Source organism: Rhinolophus hipposideros (genome assembly GCF_964194185.1).
Source record: "Rhinolophus hipposideros genome assembly, chromosome: X".
Lineage (NCBI taxonomy): Eukaryota > Metazoa > Chordata > Mammalia > Chiroptera > Rhinolophidae > Rhinolophus > Rhinolophus hipposideros.
In genome coordinates, this window is record NC_138046.1 from 103,757,917 (window position 1) to 103,778,508 (window position 20,592).

Consider the following 20,592-nt stretch of genomic DNA (forward strand, 5'->3'; position numbering starts at 1 on the left):
ATTTAAGGCCAAGTCTAACTACTCGAGGAACTCAAGCCAGGACACGCAAAGCTTAAAATTGTGATTCTCCTAGAGACTGTTATGGGTTTTTGCTCACCACAGACAATGGAAGTTGGATATTTTACTGTATTTGTCTGAAACTTGAAACACCCTTTACCCAATGGTACCATTCCTGGGGACTAGACTTTCTCACATTTAAAACCTCTCCAATCCTAGTGTACTTTTTGAGTGGTGAAGACTTAGCTACTGTCATTTTTGTCTTGGGTTTGATTTGTCTGCCTTATTTCCAGGTATAACAGGATTTCTTATGAATTCTTCTCTTCTTGTGTTGAACTTTTGATTAATACGCTTACTCTATAGGCAGTGTCAGGAATTTGTGAAAAATATCTCAGTAATTGAAGATACGCTAAAGCTAATTGATATTGTCTGATTCTATCTCTCGGAATTTGCGCATCAGATAGTCCATGTGTCAAGGGCGTATCCCCAAAGTAGAGTACATCTAGATACATTAACCCTGTAGACTTGGTCCAAATATTTTATTACAACAGTAATCTACAGGCATAATTTGATGATTCTGTCATATGCCCAGCAGAGTTGGTTCAATCTTAGGAGATCGCCTCGTAGTGATCTGAATTCAGTGGTTTCATTTTGTACAGATGATGGACAATATACAGTAATTTCCAAATTCAAAGGTATCTCTAACAATGACTGGAGGGCTAGAACTCAAGTATATATACAGAGAGCAAATAGTGAATGATGAATCAGTTTTTGAGCATTATATATGTGTATTTTCTGCCAAGCTCAATAAGGCTTAGTAGATTGCTTTTTTAAATGATAATTTAAGGGCTTTCTTTTGACAGGAAGTTCTCAGCACATCTGAGTTTCCAAATCTAAAAAGTTCAGACTGTATAGAGAAAGAAGTAAGAACAACAATAATAGTAACCAACATTTATTGAACACATAGACGGCTGGGCATGGTTCTAAGAAAGTTGTACATATGGAATATAGACCATACCGGCTAATTAATCTTGCTGTTGGAGTGAGTGTTCACGTCAGTTTTGTAGCCTCAGCAGGTGGCAGAGTCTAGTTGTGAATCAAGGTCTCTCTGACTCCAAAACCATGCTCTCAAACCTTCTTCTCAATCTCTCCTCTGCTATAGGTGGTAAAAGTCACACAAAGGGCAATGTACCAAAAAAGTGATCTTTTTTCTTTACATGCTTCAACATCTCTTCTAAAATGCATATATCACATAATTATACAATCCCGGTAAGGATTACATGATTTATAGAACATCTTTCTATTGAGCAAATTTCAGTAGGAAAGGAGTTAAAATTAAGAGCTGTGAATGCATGCGGGGACAGTGTTAAGAGAAAAAGAGTAGAAATAAGAGCCTGGGGGAGTCCTGACAGTTTTACTGTTTTGCTTAAGGCAGACCTAAAATATGCATGCTTTTACTTTCCACCCTGTGAACCTCTCCTTGTTTCACACTGGTAATGCCAAAGCACATGGATGTCTTTTTCCATCTAGTTTAGGGGTAGTTTTGACTTTGTGTTTGATAAAATTTTACAGTATAGCTTTAAATATTTTTATGATAATTGAAGAGGCTCTGTGCAATTTCCAGTTTTTAAAATGCATCAAGCTTGCAAAATTTGTCTTTTTCTCTTTTTAGAAATTGCTAATTTGCTAGATTCATAGTTGCTGTAATAGTGCCATATGATTTACTCCATTTGCTTGAATCCAGATTGGTGGATATGATTTAGGTGCTTTTAATATTGGATGAAGGTAAAGCTTGATTTCTCTGGGCCTATTTTTTTTCGAGACAGACCTTTGTAGTTGTTCCCACTTTGTGAAACAGACCCTGTGTGTGCTCATGCTTTGGTATAATACTGTTCAAAAGCCATTCCTCAGTGGAAAGTGACCTTTAATTCTTTATTTCAAAAATATCATTGTACAACTGTATAATTACACATAGTAGGGAAGTTCCATTTAAAGAATAGATGACCTACGTTGAAAATACTTGGCCTCTGTAAATTAATGGAACCTACATAAAGATTGTTGTAATGCTCTTTATCATAACTAGCATTTAGCTAGTAATGATTGCTAGAGGGGCCAGGAGATTTCATGTTTTCAGCAGGTAGAGGTTAGGGCAATGTGATTCATCTCCTATATGCTTTACTTGGTTAGGAAATTTTTAAACGTGATTTTGTATCTAGACAACCATGTTTATACACTTGATGACATAAAATTAATCAGCTACATCTACATAGTTGTAGAATGGAGGGATCTTTTTAAGCTCTACAGAGAATAAGAAATTAATAATGGATGGGAGACCTTTTTTTTTTTTTTTTTTGGATGACTAGATGCAAGAAGAAATTGTGGTGACAGAAGCCATGTGCAATGAATTTGAATTAGTGTTCTTTAGGGAGCTACCAGAGAAATATAATTTACAAGATAATCAAGAACGTAAATAGATTCTCTGTGGAGTCGTTGTCTGATCACTGACATATTCATCTGTATTGAAATGATTCCATATACATTCTAATAATTAGAGAATCAGTAGGGATGAGATGTACATGTGTAACTTCAAGAAAAGCAAAATATATATCAGTAATAACATAAATTGACAGCCAACTGATAAAATGAGTAAATTGCGTATTTGTGGGTAAGCTTTAAAACAACTTACCTTGGAACAGTGGTCAGTGTCTCATTGATCTTTTCTGGGAATGATGCCCCCTATGTGCTTTATAAATACTGCATCCAAAAACTGTCATTGTGATATACATTTAAAGGTGTTGGCATAGATGTTTTTAAATTGAAGAAAATGGCGTAAGGGCTAAGTGGCTTTATTTCCGAGCCCCTGACAAAAATATGCCCAAAGACAGCTCTGTAACCATGACCATATTTATTAGGAAACATTTATTAAAAGTTATCTTTAATTCAACTCCTTGAATACCAATTGTCTTAATAATCCTCATGAAAATTTGTAAATATCTTTAAAGGAGAATTTAGACTCAAATCAAAGAACTTTGTATTTTAGTTGGTTTCTGGCCAAGATACCTTTTTTGAGGTATTTCTGGCTTTTCAAACTTTTGGCATGACAGCTTGTCCTGCCTCAGAGATTTGGGAGGGAAAAACTAGACCCTCAGAATCAAATTTGTTATTGAGCTTAATAGAAGGCTTATGTATGTCACATATTTAAGAGAAAGGCACTTGTTTGGCTCATTTAATCCTGTCCTGCTGAATTTAGTTTGAATAAATACTGAGGGAATCTCGATCATACATCTACAAAACCAATGTGTCCTGGTCGCCTTCTGATTAAGATAACATTAGCTCTTGCTTTAAGACATCTTCCTTTCCTCCTACCGTTTATCCAATGGTAGATAATACATGGGGTGAAACAAAAATGGAAGAGACATAACTGGGCTTTAAAACAAGGTGCACATCTCCTTGGACCACAAATGGAAACAACAACAACAAAAAACCACCTCAGGGCATAGTGAGCAGTGTGTGGGAAATGGTGGGGCTTACAGCTCCTGCTGTAATAACAGAGATTACAATTCTCTTCACAAGGCGGGGACCCAGAGGCAGCCATTTGAGATCAGGGCCCTGCAAAAACACACGTGAAGGGACACATCCACGTGCACACTTACACTGGAAAGGAAATTGGCAAAAACAGCAATTTGGACTGCTGCAGGAGACCACAGCTTAGATGCAGCCACGGCCCTAATGTGTAGAGCCTGGAGAAGAGGTGAGGAGTGCAGCAGGGAAGAACATGAGAACCTTGAGACCAGCACCTGAACCATGCTGCCTGGTGATGGGATTTGCGATAATTACACTCACTTCACTGTGGGAGCCGCAAACTACCAGTGTAAGATCGAGCTCTCATAGATTAGACTAGGGGCCTTTGAGTGGTAGATGGAAACAACCACAAAACCACTTTGTGGAGATAAGGTGAGTTTAGCAGGAGAGGAAAATACACACACACTGCATTATTTACTGTGTCTTCAAACCAAAATCCAAAACACACAAAGGGGTGAGATAATCCCTCCAAACTGATCATCAAAAGATGAATGAAGCCTAGATGAAAGTAAAATGACAGAACAATATACCAAGGATTGCTAGTAAGTAAGGATTCTCGGAAACATAAATAAGGAAACACCATTTATTAAAAAATAACAAGAAGCTAAGAAACAGATGGATCTAAAAACAGCATCTTTGGAAATAAAAACTGTCATCAATGAAGCTACTAAACTCCATAAAGAGGATAAATTCTAGACTTGACCCAGTCAGAGAAGATAAGTGAATTAAAAGATGAGTCTGAGGACTTGATTATACATAGCACTAAGAGAAAATGATAAGACATATAAATGAGCATTGAAAAGAGATGGGGAATTGACCACAAGGCTCTAAAATATACCTAATAGAAGTTTCAGAAAAATGGAGGAAATGGCAGAGAAGCAATGTTTGAAGCTATAGTAGCTGAAAATCTTCCAGAACTGAAGAAGAATGTGAGTTTTTAAGGAAATGGTCTCCCAAGAGAAATTTCAAACATCTGGGAAGGGAAGAAAGGCCCTGCTTAGGAGCAATTGGTATTCTTTACAGTTCAGCTCTGGGAAGCCCTGTCTGATTCAAATGACCTTTTCTGTTTGTCACTAGAAAACATAAAAACAGAAATGTAATGTGTTGTATATACTAAATCATGTTTTCTGAACAAAGTCACTTGTAAAGAACTGATTAAAGGAGAGCTCTGTGGACAACTAAACCCAGAGGATCAAGATGCCAAGGAAGACCTTTCTAGAAAATGTCAGTACCTTTGTGAAAAATAGGTGGCAAGATAGTCATCGTTTGTTTTTAGAATAGTACAACAGTGTTTTCAAAAAGAACATTGTGGATGACCCAATCTGGTAGAAAGAAGTATCCTGAATAGGATTCTACATAAAAAAATGTTACCAGTTGGGACATTTCAATGAAGGTGGATTTCTTTTAGTGAATACTACAAGGGGGGGGAAATAGAAGATAGTTCCTATCAAGTGAAACTTTGTGAACATTGGATGCTGCTTCAAGTTCACAGAAACATTTAGATGATTGTCAGTGAAGAGGTCCAAAAATTGGATTTAATTCATGTGGATGACTACATGCATTGGTTCACACCCAGAGGACCGTTGTACAGAATCTGGCTGAGGGTAAACTTATTTTGGTCAATCTCTTCTTATTACTGCTTTGTCAAAGCAGATTGCTATGAAACAAACTATACACACAACTATTCTTGAAGATGTAGCAGATTGATTTCAATCAAGACAGATAGGAGATTATATTCCTGTAGACGAAAAAGATCATATATTGATTTCCTGCATGACTTTAAATTCCTAGAAAACTTGTAATGTTAAGTACAGGGTAGAGTTTAAAAAAAAAAAAAGAATAGATTGGATTTTATTTCTTCTTCAATGTGGAGATCCAGCATTCAGAATCTGAGCAATTTGGAAGACATGCTGCCCCTGTGGAACATTCATTCCAGGTGTGGAACGACAGAAAATATTTCCCTAACAGGAAACCTGGTCATGAGATTATCTTACTCTCAAACTGGACAATGGGAAAACTCTCCTTTCCTCACTTGAATTTCATGTCTTTTCTCATAGGTATAGATCTCCCACATTTGTGGATAGGAAGTTCTCTCACTTGACGAAATATCACCTGTGAACAACAGAAATCTGTCATCCTCTTTTGGTATTGTAACTGGAAGAAATCAGTCACCGAGTACCAAATAGCATTATCAGCAATTCTAAAGCAAGAAGGAAATCTATAACCCCAAATGTCTTAAAAAACATAAAAATTCAAAATAAATGATTTAAGGGTTGGCCGGTTAGCGCAGTCAGTTAGAGCGCAGTGCTGGTAGCACCAAGGTTGCCGGTTCGATCCCTGTATGAGCCACTGTGAACTGCGCCCTCCTTAAAAATAATAAAATTAATTGGTTTAAGCATTCAACCTGAAAAGCTAGATGAAAAAGCACAGTAAATTACACATTAATAATACACATGAAATGAGACTCGAAGAAGTGAGGAGCTTCACCACATTCCTGGATAACATGAAGTCTGTTCCTACCATTTTAATCGATAAATTCTATGTAATTCCAAGCCCAAATTTCACCACAAATTTTCATAGGAAAATGTGACGCTAAAATGATGGGCAAGGTGAAAGGGATCAGAAGAGCCGAGACAATGTTAAGGCAAAACAATGTGGGAAGACCTACCAGACAGCAGTGTATTTAAAGCTGTGTTGAGGTATCTGCACGGGGAGGGAGCATACAAAGAAACCAACGGCATAGAATAGAGAGGTCAGAGACATACTTACGTATTTATGGACACTTGATGTATTGCTGAGGTACCACTAGAAATCAGTGGGGGGAAAGAACTATACAGTGAATGAGGCTGGCTTAATAAGTTAGCTATGGGGGAAAGTAAAAGTAGATATGTTGATACCCAGCACAAAAGATTCTGGGTAAAGTTCTAAATGAGAAGAACAAAAATTTTAAACTTTAAAATGTAAGTGTCGGGAAGAGTTTCTTAAGCGAAACATAAAAAGCAGCAAACATGGAGGAGTACATTAAAATGTAAGTTTTTTGTACAACAGGATGCCTTGAACCAAGTTAAAGGTAAGCGACACTAAGATACAGATAGGAGATAATATTTGTTGTGAATGTAGCTGGCAAAGAAATAAGTATCGAGAATATATCCAGAACTTGAATAAGAACAAGGCAGTCCAGTGGGGAAATGAGTAAAGGAAACATGAAAAGCCAATTAACACAAAAATTCAACCTCACCAGTAATGAGAGATGTGCAGCTTAAAATGTACCCATCAGATTCAGCAGATTCGAGTAACACCAAGTGTTTGGTGAAGATGTGGCCTAAACGGAAAACTTTGTTCACTACCTTTAAGAGAGCAAATTGGTAAAACCACTTAGAGCAATTTGGTGTTATGTAGCAATGTTAAAGATGTTGTTAGAACCCAACAATTCCACATCTAGATGTGTTCTATACAGGATTTTTTAAACAGGTACCCAAGAAGACAGGTAGAAGGAAGTTCATTGCATCTTTGTAATTGTGAAAAGTTGGAAACTTAAAATGTCTACTGACAGGAGAAGGTTGTTGGCATATTCAAGCAGCAAAATAATACCTTAGCGCACTTAAAATCATGAACCATTATGTATCAGCACAGATAAATCTCCAAAATGGTGTTGAAGGCAAAAAAAGCTAGTCGAATGGTATGTACATACTTAAACATAAAGTTCTTAAACATAAAGTTAAGAACGTGCAAAATAATGCTATTGGATTGAATTATATGAAACAGCCATTTTGTTGGTTAAAAAACAGCCGAATATCAGCATCTTTATTAAGTTCAACGTAATATTTGTGGATACAGTGTTGTGGGCCTGGAATTCAGCATGGTATTATCTCCTTGGGGGTGATGGTGAGGATGGTGGTATTGAGCAGGGTACATGGGGGAGCTTCAGCTTGAACTGTCCGTATTTTGTGTCTTCCAAAAACTGTTGGAGAAAATATGGCAAACGTTACATATATTAATTAAAGCACTGTGCTGGGTACACATGGGTACACTCTTAGTATGTTCCTATATACATTGATGTTGAAAATATTTTATGATTCTTTTTAAGCACACCAGTGTTGATAGAGGTATAAAAATTGTAACCTCATGGCATTATAAAGAAGTATTTACAAAATGATTAAATCCTTTGCTGCTTACTTATCTGAACATAGCATTCATAAGGCTTTTAGTATAAAATAAAAGGTTGAAAAGCATCTCCTCTCACACTCCGGGCAGACACTTCCAATTTTATTTTGTTTTTGTAGCACTGTTAATCGTCATCATAAAAGCCATTCATTAAGTGCCTCTCTTTTGCTTGCTATTGTGTTTGGTGGTGGTCATCTCTCTGCCATTTTATATGAAATCTGGTGATGACATTGACATTCAACTTACTTTGATTTTTCTTCTTTTTTCCTTTTTTCTTTTTTGCTTTTTTTTCACTTCTTGGATGCCAACAGAAATCTGCAAGCAGAATATGATCGTCTAAAGCAGCAGCATGAACACAAAGGCCTGTCTCCACTGCCGTCCCCTCCTGAAATGATGCCCACCTCTCCCCAGAGTCCCCGGGATGCTGAGCTCATTGCTGAGGCCAAGCTACTGCGTCAACACAAAGGCCGCCTAGAAGCCAGGATGCAAATCCTGGAAGACCACAATAAACAGCTGGAGTCCCAGTTACACAGGCTAAGGCAGCTGCTGGAGCAAGTGAGGCCCACATCTCTACCACGGGACATTTATAACAATTCATTCTTCCCTTCAACACAACTAAACAAAACTCAGAGTCCTTTTTAGAGGTGCAACAAGCATCAATTTGTTGAGTATCTTGTATGTGCCTAGCCTAGCAAAGTCTAGGTAACAAAGGCTATGAGTAGGAAAACTGGTGTGTTTATTAATATCTGTTCAACATTGTTTCCTACACAAATATTTTGTATTGGACTGATTCAAAATTCGTCTTTAAAATGTATCAGAAGGTTTCCATTCATTTTCTAAAAGGGAAACTTTTACCTCTTAGAATGGAACTCTCTTTTTTGCAATTAGTCTTATTTTCTGGTAACTTCTTCTTCTTTTTTTTCTTTTTCTAATCCCTAAAATGTAATTTTTCAAGCATCCATTGAAAACCTAGCAAGAGGCTGCACTGTCATAGGCCCTACCTGCCCATGGTCCTGGCTTTCTGGGAATTTTAAATTTTGAGATACGTTCTTTCCATCTTACTGCTTAATACTTTGCAAAAATATGAATTCTCCGCTATGTTTTCGTGGTCCCACATGGTTTCACCATCCCACATGACCTAAATCTTTCAGTTATTTGGTCTAATGATTTTATATATCTTACTCCACTGCAGCTATAACTTTTTTCCCAAACACATAAGGGGGCACAATGCAAATACAAAGACAATATCTGTGGATCTCATCAATAGTGAAATTTTTCAAATTTAACAATCTTTGGGAGGTTTCTAAGTAGGAAAGTTCATAATTTCTGAGTCCTGAGTGTCTATAGAATAGTTTTATACTTATATATTTGAGTGTTTACTATGAAAAAAAATAATAATTTTGTTTTCTTCTGGATGCCTTAGCCCCAGGCAGAGGCCAAGGTGAATGGTACAACGGTCTCCTCTCCTTCTACCTCTCTTCAGAGGTCAGACAGCAGTCAGCCTATGCTGCTCCGGGTGGTTGGCAGTCAAACTTCAGAATCCATGGGTAAGTGTCTGTCTTAGTGCCTTCCTGTTATCGCTCTCTTTTTTTTGTGACCAAAAACTTGCTTTATTTCTGTGAGCCTTAGTTTCCCCATCTGTAAAATGGGAGATAATTCTAATTCTACCCCTACTTACAAAATTATACCTATACATACACACACAAACACATATGTGTGTATCTGTGTATACATGTGCATACATACGTACATACATAATGTGTATGTTATACACAGAAGGTGCCACCAAAAATGTATACAGATTTTTTAAATTAATTTCAGGTGTAGAAAACAATGTAATAGACATTCATCATTTATATCTTGCACATAGTGACAACCCCCCACCCCCATCCACTACCCCTCTGACATCGCACACAGCCATTACATTTCCACTGTCTCTATTCCTTATGCTGTACAGCCACTTCCTGGAACTATATATATATATGTATATATATGTGTGTGTGTGTGTGTGTGTGTGTGTGTGTGTGTGTGTGTGTGTATGTGTATATATATGTATATGTATATAAAATTGTAGTTGACATTCATTTTTGTTCAGCTTCAGGTGTACAGTGCAGTGATCAAGCATCTACATCATCCCTGAGGGGGTCTTCCTAATGGGACAAAAGTGTCCATCGGATACCCTACAAAATCTTTACATTATTGATTACATTCCCCAAACTGACTTTCATATCCCCGTGGCAATCTTGTGGTTACTGACTACTTTCTAATCCCTTTACCTTCCCCCTTATCCCCACCCTGCCTCCCATCTAGCAACCCTCAGTTTTTCCTCTATGTCTCTGACACTGTTTCTGATTAGTTCATTCATTTATTCTTTTCTTTAGATTCCACATATAAGTGAGATCATGTGATAGTTGTCTTTCTCTGTCTGACTTATTTCACTTAGTGTAATTATTATCTCTTAAGGTCTGGAAATGGTGAATGTTTGCTCAGAGGTCCAAATCAACAGCTAAATTATCTAATATCAGTTCTGGACAAGGCATTTTCAGAAATGCGTTATTAGAGGTACAAAGATGAGTGACGTAGTCTTAGCCCTCAGTGGGCCAGCCATTCAATTTTTCAGAACAAGGCAGTGTGGTATTACAGTTTCATTCATTTCTGGAGACCAGAGAAGGCTTTGAATTGATATTTGTGCAGAGTTCCAAAGGATGGAGTAGGAACCAACTATGCTTTGAGGAAGGAATACATAACCGAAGATGTAAACATGAGGCCCTTGGGCCAAAGATGGGAAAGAGACAATGGTCCAGTTAATAGAAAGATAGGGCCCAGCCTGGAGGTGGGGGAAATAAAGCTGCAGAGGAAGCTTCAGGTCACATTATACTGAGGGGAATGTTGGGCAGAGGCGTCCGACTCATTTTGGTCAGTGTCAGGGGACCACTATAAATCATATACCAAGTAAGAAATATCTAAAAAGATGCATTCTGGCAGCTGTATCTGGCCCAAAGTAAAACTTGTATAGGTAGAAAGACCAGTTAGGAGAAGTTATAGGAGTTCTGAGGGCCTAAGCTTGAGAGAGAGATCAGTGATGGGATGGGAGGAGATGACTGTGAGACTATTATTTGAAACTAGTGTATCCAGGCCCGGCGGACTGACTGACAAATGTGAGGAAAGGAAATGAAGGGAGAGGATTTGGTTGGAAGAAGATAATGATGCTTTTGACTGTGAACATACTGTGTTTCAGGAACTGGCAGGTCTAAGTCATGTCCAGAAAGAAGTTAAAATACAGGTCTATAACTGGTGTGAAAGGGCACGCTGAAGAGATTGGAGAGTGAGCTCCACAGAATTGATAGCTGACATGTTTGAGATGAGATATTAGGTTGGTGCAGAATAACTGCAATTGTTTAACCTTTTAAACCACAGCTACTTTTGCACCAACCTAATACCGTGTTTCACCGAAAATAAGACCTAGCTGGACAATCAGCTCTAATGCATCTTTAGGAGGAAAAATTAATATAAGGCCGGGTCTTATAGTAAAATAAGGCCGTGTATTATATTTTATATTATAGCATAGCACAGCACAGCATTATATTAAAGACCCGGTTTTATGTTATAGTAAAATAAGACTGGGTCATATATTAAATTTTGCTCCAAAAGACGTATTAGAGCTGATTGTCCAGCTAGGTCTTATTTTCGGGGAACTACGGTATATACCAAAGGTGCTTGGATGCAGTGCCTTGGGGAAGACCTCCATATGGATGATGTAGTAGTGAAGTAGTAGGGAACAGGGATAGGTTCAAGGAAGATGTGGGCAACAGGTCAAGTGCTGAAAAGAGTTCCAGGGAAGTGAAAATAAATCACAGCGAAAATCAATTACATTGGATTATTGGAAACGCATTAGCCACTTCTGAGAAAGCATTTTTAGCCAAGAGAAGGGAAGTTGGAGAATCTGTCTTTTCAGTGAAATAAAAGACCAGGTAATCTTGAAAATGAGTGCAGTTTAAGGAAAGTCAAGACATGTTTGGAACATTACCAAGCAACACTGAGGGCCTTGGTAAAAGATGACTATTGAGGAAATGGTCAGCGTGGTCTGGTGTCTGCCATTCTTCAGTAGTGTTTTCTGCCTAGCACTCGGCTCTAAGCAAACGGGAATTCAGGAGGCAAAAATCATAAAAGAAGGTCAAAAGGAGTAAAGCATTTTGCAGTGGTAATGAACTTACACTGAAAGTGGCCATGACAGAGGTTGCCAGCCATGTGCTTGTTGGTTTTTTCCACTGTGCTAAGCTAGACAGTAGGTGGTTTTATGAAGGCCACAAATATTTGATCCATCTTCTTCATTTCTCCTTCTCTCTTAAGGCCCAACATGAGTCAGCCCCCATGCTCTATGCTTCCTTTTTCCCTGGGTCCTAAACTGGTTCTGCTTGGCCATCCTGATCTTACCTCATAGAAAGAAAGAGACCTGGGACTCCTTGAGCCCTCACGCTTAAAGGTCTTCAGCCTGGCATCATGGTGTGTTAAGGAGTCCTTTTTATACTTAAGATCTTCCATGAGGGTAGACTATAGACAGGCCAAGTGCCTAACCAAAACTGATAGGATAAAAAGGAAGGGGCAAGGGTGTGAATGAGTTTTATGGTGGGAGATTAGGAAAATCCCAAAGTTGGGCATCATGGAAGTAAAATACTACTTTCAAGCAATGCCTGCATCTTCGATGTAGCTTCCCAGTGAGCTGTTGAAGATTGTACATGGAGGTCAGTGAGGGGTACGGTTCCTGGGGTTGATAAGGCCAGGGTTGCGGGGCTTGCCAACATGGTGGTGAGGTCCTTATGAATCAAGATAGATATTAAGGAAGGTGGATGAGGGTACTGAGGAGATGAGCATTTCTGAGGAGGGAGAGAATGTGGTGGAAGCAAATCTGATGAACTTCAAGAACCTTGAGCAGTGGGCAGAGGTATAGCCTCCAGAGATGTCAGACCTTGTAGGAAAGCAAGGTTTCGGTTCCTCTGTGAAGGGAGAGAAAAGGTTGTCACTGTTTTCATGAATTTACCACACACAACTCAGTAATTTAGGGCAATCCCTGCATCAGATTCTTTCTCCACGTGAGATCTGAATATAGCTAATGCACTGTTGGGACTGTAAAAGATCACTCGGCATATGAAAAACTATCATATGCTTTTGAAAAGTCTGTGATTTCCCCCAAACAACTGACTTTCAGTACTTCTGCTGTTTCTTACTGCAGGGTTTTTCCTTTCTTTTTTAAGTAAGTGAAGCGTGACACTGAGTCGCATATTTTAGCAGTGAGATTCAGGGCCCTGAGTGCTTAGAAGCATTAATTATTGAGGCCCATCAACACTGGCAAAGAGGCAGTGTGTCCATCATAGCACCCAAAGTAAAGTACACATCAGGCTGTGGTCCCGATGGTTTGTGGGGCAGAGAGAATTATGGCAGAACTGCATGCAAGGACAGAAATGCTATATTCCAGTGGCTAAGAAATATCTTGCTGATACAAATTGGACAGGCTCTGTTGTTAAGTTTGTTCTCTGAAAGAAAAGACTGAATTCAAAGGAGATTGTTTTCCAACTGTATAAGCCAATTTCATTTAAGAAGAAAAACCCGACCGTCTCCTTGAAGAATGCATACAGGTATTTAAATAAGCACAGTGTGTATTCCTCATCTTTGATGGTCTGAGATGTGAAAAGGCTAGGATTTGCTGAACCGTATGCTGGAGAGAGAGTTGCAATTCTTTAAACATACAATCCCAGTGACATTTGTAAAATGAAGTATGGGTGAAGTCATACTAGGTGTTCTAAGGAGTGGAGTGCTTCCTCAAACCATGAAGAATTTATCACTGGTAAGTCTCTGTGTACCATGTGTGTTTATACACTTTATTTTTAACTGGAAGAGTGTCCTAATGGAAGCTTACATTCTATTGGAAAAGACAAACAAATAGAAATTAACTAAGTTAAGTTCTTTTGGCTTTCGTGAGCTACACACACAGGAGCCTGTGAATTCCTAACAACTCCGTATGTCTCTCTAACTTCTGATTTGGAACAATTTCAAATTTATGGCAGAATTGCAGTTAATTCAACATTTTGCCACATTTACTTTATTTATTTATTTATTTATTTATTTATTTATACTCACATCTGCATATTTTATGTTAACATCTTTATACTGTGTATATATATTTATTTATTTACGTTGCATATTTTATTTATGTGTGTGTATAGTTTGTGGATTTGTTTTTCACTGAAGGATGATGTTTCCTACATAATGACACTTTACCCCTAAGTCCTTCAACAAGTATCCAAGGTGAAAGATATTCTCTTATATAACTACAATAGAATTATCACACTGGGGAAATTAGCAGATACAATACTGTTATCTAATATATAATTTAAATTCAAAGAGCCCCAATTCTGACACTAATTTCTTGATAGCTTTTGACCTTTTTTCATTCAGGATCTAACAAAGGGTCATGCTTTGTATTTACTTACCATGTATGTCTCTTTAGTCTCCTTTAGTCTAGAACGATTTCCCAGCCTCTCTACATTTTTTCGTGACACTGACATTCTAGAAGAGGTGAGACCGACCAGTTGTTTTGTAGAACGTTCCTCAGTTTGGATTTGCCTGCTTGAGAACTCATAATTGGATTCAAGTGAAATATTTGATACCCAATTACCACATAGATGATGTTGTATCTTTCTCAGTCATCACCTGAAGGCTTTCCTGAGATTCTCGCTCCTTTCCCTTCACTCTCCCTGGGCACTCCTTCCATTCCTTGGTTTCTGCTATCTTGAGGACCATAAATCCAAATTGCCAGACCTCTCTGTTGAGTGTCTTCTGGATAAAACCATGGATAAAGACGTAACCCAATCTGAAATCATGATCAACCTCCAGAATCTCTCTTCCAATTTATGAAACTACACAAAGTCATTTCCAACATTTTCTTCTTTTACCTTCTTTTTATTTTTTTGCTTCCTTAAAGTGTAATTGATGGGAAAAAAAATTTTACACAATGAGCTTGGACCTATGTATACATCCCATGATACAATCACCAGAACCAGAGAACTAAACATATCTGTCACCTCGAAAAACAACCCTTTCCCTCCCTTCTATAGCCAAGTCCTCCTACCACCACTTGAACCATCAATGGCAGTCTCTCTTCTCTTAAAAAGAGAAAAATTCTTCAATTCAGCTGCCTCTGCCCAAATGTAGCCTTTATCATGTGATCAGCTAAACAGACAATATGAATTCTCTCCTAATTGGTTTCACTGTTTTTGGTCCCTCTCCCTTTCCAAGCTATCTTCCAAATATTTCCAGTTACTTTCTTAACATTCAGATTATATATTATTCTTCTCCTTTAGTATTTTTGTGACTCCTGTTTGCCTACAGAATAAAGTCCACATTCCTTGGCATGGTATTCAAAATCCACCGTCCTCTCCAGCCCAGATTTTTCCTACCTTCAAGCATGATCCGCTGTCTATTTGTAGACCCAGTGCTCGTCCACACATATCATGCTGTTTCATTGACCTATGCTGTCAGTCATCTCAGGCACAGTGTACACAGTGTTTTCTTAACCTGAAATATACCGTCCTTTGTTTTCACTCAGTTAGTCTTTTTGGGGAACTTCATCATGCATTATACAGCTTAATCATGCATTCTATCTTGTTTTATGTATATATTCTGTATATATTCTGTTTTGTAGTTAGTTATTAGCATTTGTTTCTAGAACTTAAGCTCCTTAAGAGCTTTTTGAGTGACTGTTTTAGACATCAAGCACAGTACATTCTTGTGGAGATACGGAACAATCCACACACTTAAGAAATTTAGCTGGAAGTTCTGGTTCAAGATAGCAACATAAGAGGATCCTGAACTCAACTCACCTCCTCCCATAGACACACTGGATTTACAGCTACATACAAAAGAATTCCCTCTGAAAGAAATTCAGGAACTAGTTGAGTGATTCCCACAACATTGGGCAAAGGAGCAAAAATCCTACATCAAAATGGGTAGGAGAGGCTGATACACAATCTTGCTATAAACCCCACCCTTGGCATGGCAACACACAACCAGGAAGAAACTCCAAGCTTCTCGCTAAGGAGTGAAAGGTTTGAGCCCCAACGTTTAGACTTCCATCTGAAAGATGAGGCCCTGAAACTTCTAGCTTTGGAGTCAGCGGGGCTTGCATCCAAGAGATCCACAAAGTGATAGTCTAAGAGACAGCTCTTAAAGGGCTGACAGGGACTTACCATGGGATTCACCATGGCTAACTCCCCAAGGCAGGGGCAGCAGACTGAAATATGGCCACTCTTCCTATGAAAGAGGATTGTTTATCTTAAAAGCTTCTGCCTGAGGAGCAGGCTTCTAGTTGAACACATATGTAGGGGCTGACTACAGTGCTCTCCGGAGATGGGGAGGCCAGTGGGAGCCATCTTCTTGCTCTCCTTCTTTGCTTCAGGTCACTGGTTATTGACTAGAAAGGAGTTTGGGCACATATCCAGTGTTCAAGTTTTTGTGGCTGCCACCCAGAGAACATATACCTTGTTAAGCTGGTTCTGGGGGCCTTCAGGGCTTGCATTTATGGGTTCAGTGGTATTGGTGGCAAACGACAATTTTTAAATGGCTATCCCTCCAGGGCTCAGTGTAGAGGAAACAGACAGAAACTCACATCTCCCAGTCTTTCCCTAAAAGAGGTATATTTACATACTTTAAAAGCTGCTGCCTGAATGTTCGGCCTTTTAATCACCCGGCATCTAGGTGCTGACTGAGATACTCCACTTTGGGACACTGACAGATCTTGGCACACTCTCAGTTACTGGGAATCACTGAGAACGAAGGAGACAGCTTGGACTTTCACAGAGGTTTGAGAGACAACCAAGAGCTAGGGCAAAGTTGAAAGATAAGGTTCATCTCTTACATGAGACCATTCCTTCAAGACTAAGAGAGGTGGCTGTTTTATCTAATGCATAGAAACCAACAGAGAGAGTCAAGGAAAATGAAGAAATAGGAAATACATTCCAAATGAAAGAACAAGGTAAAACCTCAAAAAAGACCTTATGTGATTTTCCCAATACAGACAGAGTTCAAAATAATGCTTATAAAGATTCCCGTTGAGATCAGGAGAGCAATGCATGACTAAAGTGAAAATTTCAGTAAAGAGATAGAAAAATATAAGCAAGTATCAAGTATAAATCATAAAGCTGAAGAATGCAATAACTGCACTGAAGAATACACTACAAGGATTTCAACAGAAGACTAGATGAATAGAAGAAGGGATCAGAAAACTTAAAGACAGGGCGGTGGTATTCATCCATCATAGGAGGGAAAAAAGAGTAACCCTAGCTTAAGGGACTTTTGGGGATACCATCAAGCCAACATATATTCATATTATGAGGGTTCTAGAAGAAGAAGAAAGAGAGAAAGGAGCAGAAAACTTGCCTAATCTGAGGAAGGAAACAAACCCAGATCCAGGAGCCTAGAGAGTTCCGAATTAAGGTACCCACGTTGCCAAAACTTAGAGACAAGGAGAGAATCTTAAAAGGCAGCAAGAGTGAAACAACTTGTTACATACAAGGGAACCCCCATAAGACCATCAGCAGTGTTTTTTCAGAAACTTTGCAGGCCAGAAGGGAGTCTCATGATATATTAATCTAGTATGAAGGTTAACAGACAAAAGAAGTAAAAATAATTATAATTACAATATTTGGTTAGTAGATACACAAAATCCAAAGCTGTGAAATCGAAAACATTGCACGGGGAGTGTAAAAATGTAGAGCTTTAGAATGTGTTTGAACTTAGTAGTTATCAACTTAAAATAGACTGTTGTAAATATGTTCTATGTAAACCTCATGGTAACCACCAAGCAAAAACCTATAGTAGATACACAAAAGATAAAGAAAAAGGAATTTAAGCATACCACTACAGAGAATCATCAAACCACAAAGGAAGTGAACAAGAAAGTAACAGGAACTGCAAAACATTCAGAAAACAGTTTTTAAACTGGCAATAAGTATATACCTATCAAAAGTTTCTTTAAATGTAATTAGACTACATTCTGCAATCAAAAGACAGAGTTGCTGAATGGATTAAAAATGAAAGACTCAACCATATTTTGCCTACAAGAAATTTACTTCAGGTATAAGGACATACAGAGAGTGAAAGTGAACAGATAGAAAAGATAGTCCATGTAAATGGGAGCCAAAGGAAAGCTGGGGTAGCTATGCTTATATCAGACAAAATAGACTTTGAAACAAAGACAATAATGAGAGACGAAGACATAATGGGATCAATCCAAAAAGAGGATAAAACATTTATAAATATTTATGTACCAACATAGGACTACCTAAATATATAAAGCAAATATTAACAGACCTAAAGGGAGAAGCAGCAACACAATAACAGTAGGGGACTTGAATAACCCCAGTTTTATCAATGGGTAAGATGATCCAGACAGAAAACCAGTAAGGAAATACTGGCCTTAATACATTAGACCAAATGAACTTAACAAATATATATATACGGGGGTGCCAAAAAAATGTATACACAATTTAAGAAAGGATAAAAACTGTATTAAAATTGTAATACTCAATATATGCCCCTAACAAAAGATGAATACAAGTCACATTTGTCTTCTGCAATTACTAGAGGTGCTCAGAGTGGTTCTCATCAGTGTAATTTTAATAGTTTTTCCCTTTCTTAAAATATGTATACATTTTTTTCCCACCCTCTATATATACACAGCAATCAGTCCAAAAGCAACACAGTATACCTTATCACATGCACATGGAATATTCTCCAGATTGATCATATGTTAGGCCACAAAACAAGTCTTAACAATTTTAGACGATTAAAATAATCATTTCTGGCCACAATGGTGTGAAACTAGACATTACAAGAAGAAAACTGGAAAATTCACAAATACGTGGAGATTAACAACATGCTACTGAACAACCAATGGGGGGCAAGGAACAAATCAAAAGAGAAATTTAAAAAATGCTTTGAGATAAATGAAAATGTGAACACAACATACCAAAATTTATGGGATACAGCAAAATCAGTTCTAAGAGGGAAGTTCATATAATAAATGCCTACATTAAGAAACAAGAAAAATCTCAAATTACCAACCTAACTTTACATCTCGAGAAACTACAAAAGGAAGATCTAATGATGTCCAAAGTTAGTAGAAGGGAAAATGAAGATCAAAATAGAAATAAGGAAATAGAGTCCAAAAAGAGAATAGAAAAGATCAATGAAATTAAGTGTTTTTTTGAAAAGATAAACAGAATAGACAAACTTTTGGCTAAAATCACCAAGAAAAAAGAGAAGACTCAAAATCAGAAATCAAAGAGATGATGTTACAAAGGATCCCAAAGAAATAAAAGGGATAATACCGTGTTTCCCCAAAAATAAGACCTAGCTGGACAATCAGCTCTAATGCATCTTTTGGAGCAAAAATTAATATAAGATCCAGTCTTATTTTACTATAAGACCAGGTCAGAATAGAATAGAACAGAAAAGAATACTTGGTCTTATGTTAATTTTGCTCCAAAAGATGCATTAGAGCTGATTTTTGGCTAGGTCTTATTTTTGGGGAAACACGGTAAGACCCGGTCTTTTATAGTAAAATAAGACCAAGTCTTACATTAATTTTTGCTCCAAAAGAGCTGATTGTCTGGCTAGGTCTTATTTTGGGGGAAACACTGTAAGAGACATCTATGAACAACTATACACCATCTAATTGGACAACTAGAACAAATGGATAAATTCCTAGAAACATTCAACCTACCAAGACTGAAAATGAAAAAAGTAGAAAATCTGAATAGACCAGTTACTAATGAAGAGATTGAATCAGTAATCAAAAACCTCCCAACACGCAAAAGTCCAGGACCAGATGGCTTCACTGGTGAATTCTACCAAACATTTGAAGAAGAATTGATAGCAGTCCTTCTCAAATTCTCCTCAGAAATAGAAGAGGAAGGAACACTTCCAAATTCATTTTAAAACCAGCATTACCCTTACATCAAAACCAGTCAAGGATACTACAAGAAAAGAAAAGTACAGGCCAATGTTCCTGATGAACATAGATTTCAAAATCACAACAAATATTAGCAAATCAAATTCAACAATACATTAAAAGGATTCTATACCATGACCAAGTGGGATTTATTCCAGGGATTCAAGGATGGTTTGACATCTGCAAATCAATTAATATGACACACCACATTAACACAATGAAGGATAAAAATGATATGATCATCTCAATAGATGACAAAATTCAACATCCATTCATGATAAAAACTCAACAAAGTAGGCATAGAAGGAACATACATTAACATAATAGAGGCCATATATAACAAGACCACAACTAACATCATACTTAACAGTGAAAAACTGAAAGCTTTTCCTCTAAGATCAGGAAGAAGGATAGGATGTTCACTCTCATCACTTTTATTCAACATAGTACTTGAAGTTCTAGCCAGAGCAATTATGCTAGAAAAAGAAATAAAATAATATTGAATGTCAACTGTAATTGAAAACATTAAATGTTTTTAAGACAAAAGAAAGAGAAATAAAAGGCATCCATATAAGAAAGGAAGAAGTAAAATTCTCTTACAGATGACATGATATTATATATAGAAAACCCTAGAGACTACCATAAAACTTAGAACTCAATGAATTCAGTAAAGTTGCAGGATACAAAAATCAATATACAGAAATCTGTCACGTTTCTATACACTAATGAACTACCAAGAAGAGAAATTAAGAAAATAATACCAGCTACAATTGCATCAAAAAATAAAATACCAAGGAATAAATTTAACTAAGGTGGTGAAAGACCTATATATTGAAAACTAT

The 20,592-nt window shown here is 37.5% G+C and overlaps 1 protein-coding gene across 1 annotated transcript in view; it reads left to right on the plus strand.

The window, feature by feature from the left end:
* The window catches only part of DMD (dystrophin), a 2,022,175-nt gene that overhangs the window by 1,978,232 nt on the left and 23,351 nt on the right, over positions 1 to 20,592 (plus strand). Inside the window, exons 75-76 of the mRNA XM_081043053.1 lie at positions 8,055 to 8,298; positions 9,167 to 9,290. Coding sequence (XP_080899179.1) covers positions 8,055 to 8,298; positions 9,167 to 9,290 — 368 coding nt within the window. The remainder of the gene's footprint in view (positions 1 to 8,054; positions 8,299 to 9,166; positions 9,291 to 20,592) is intronic.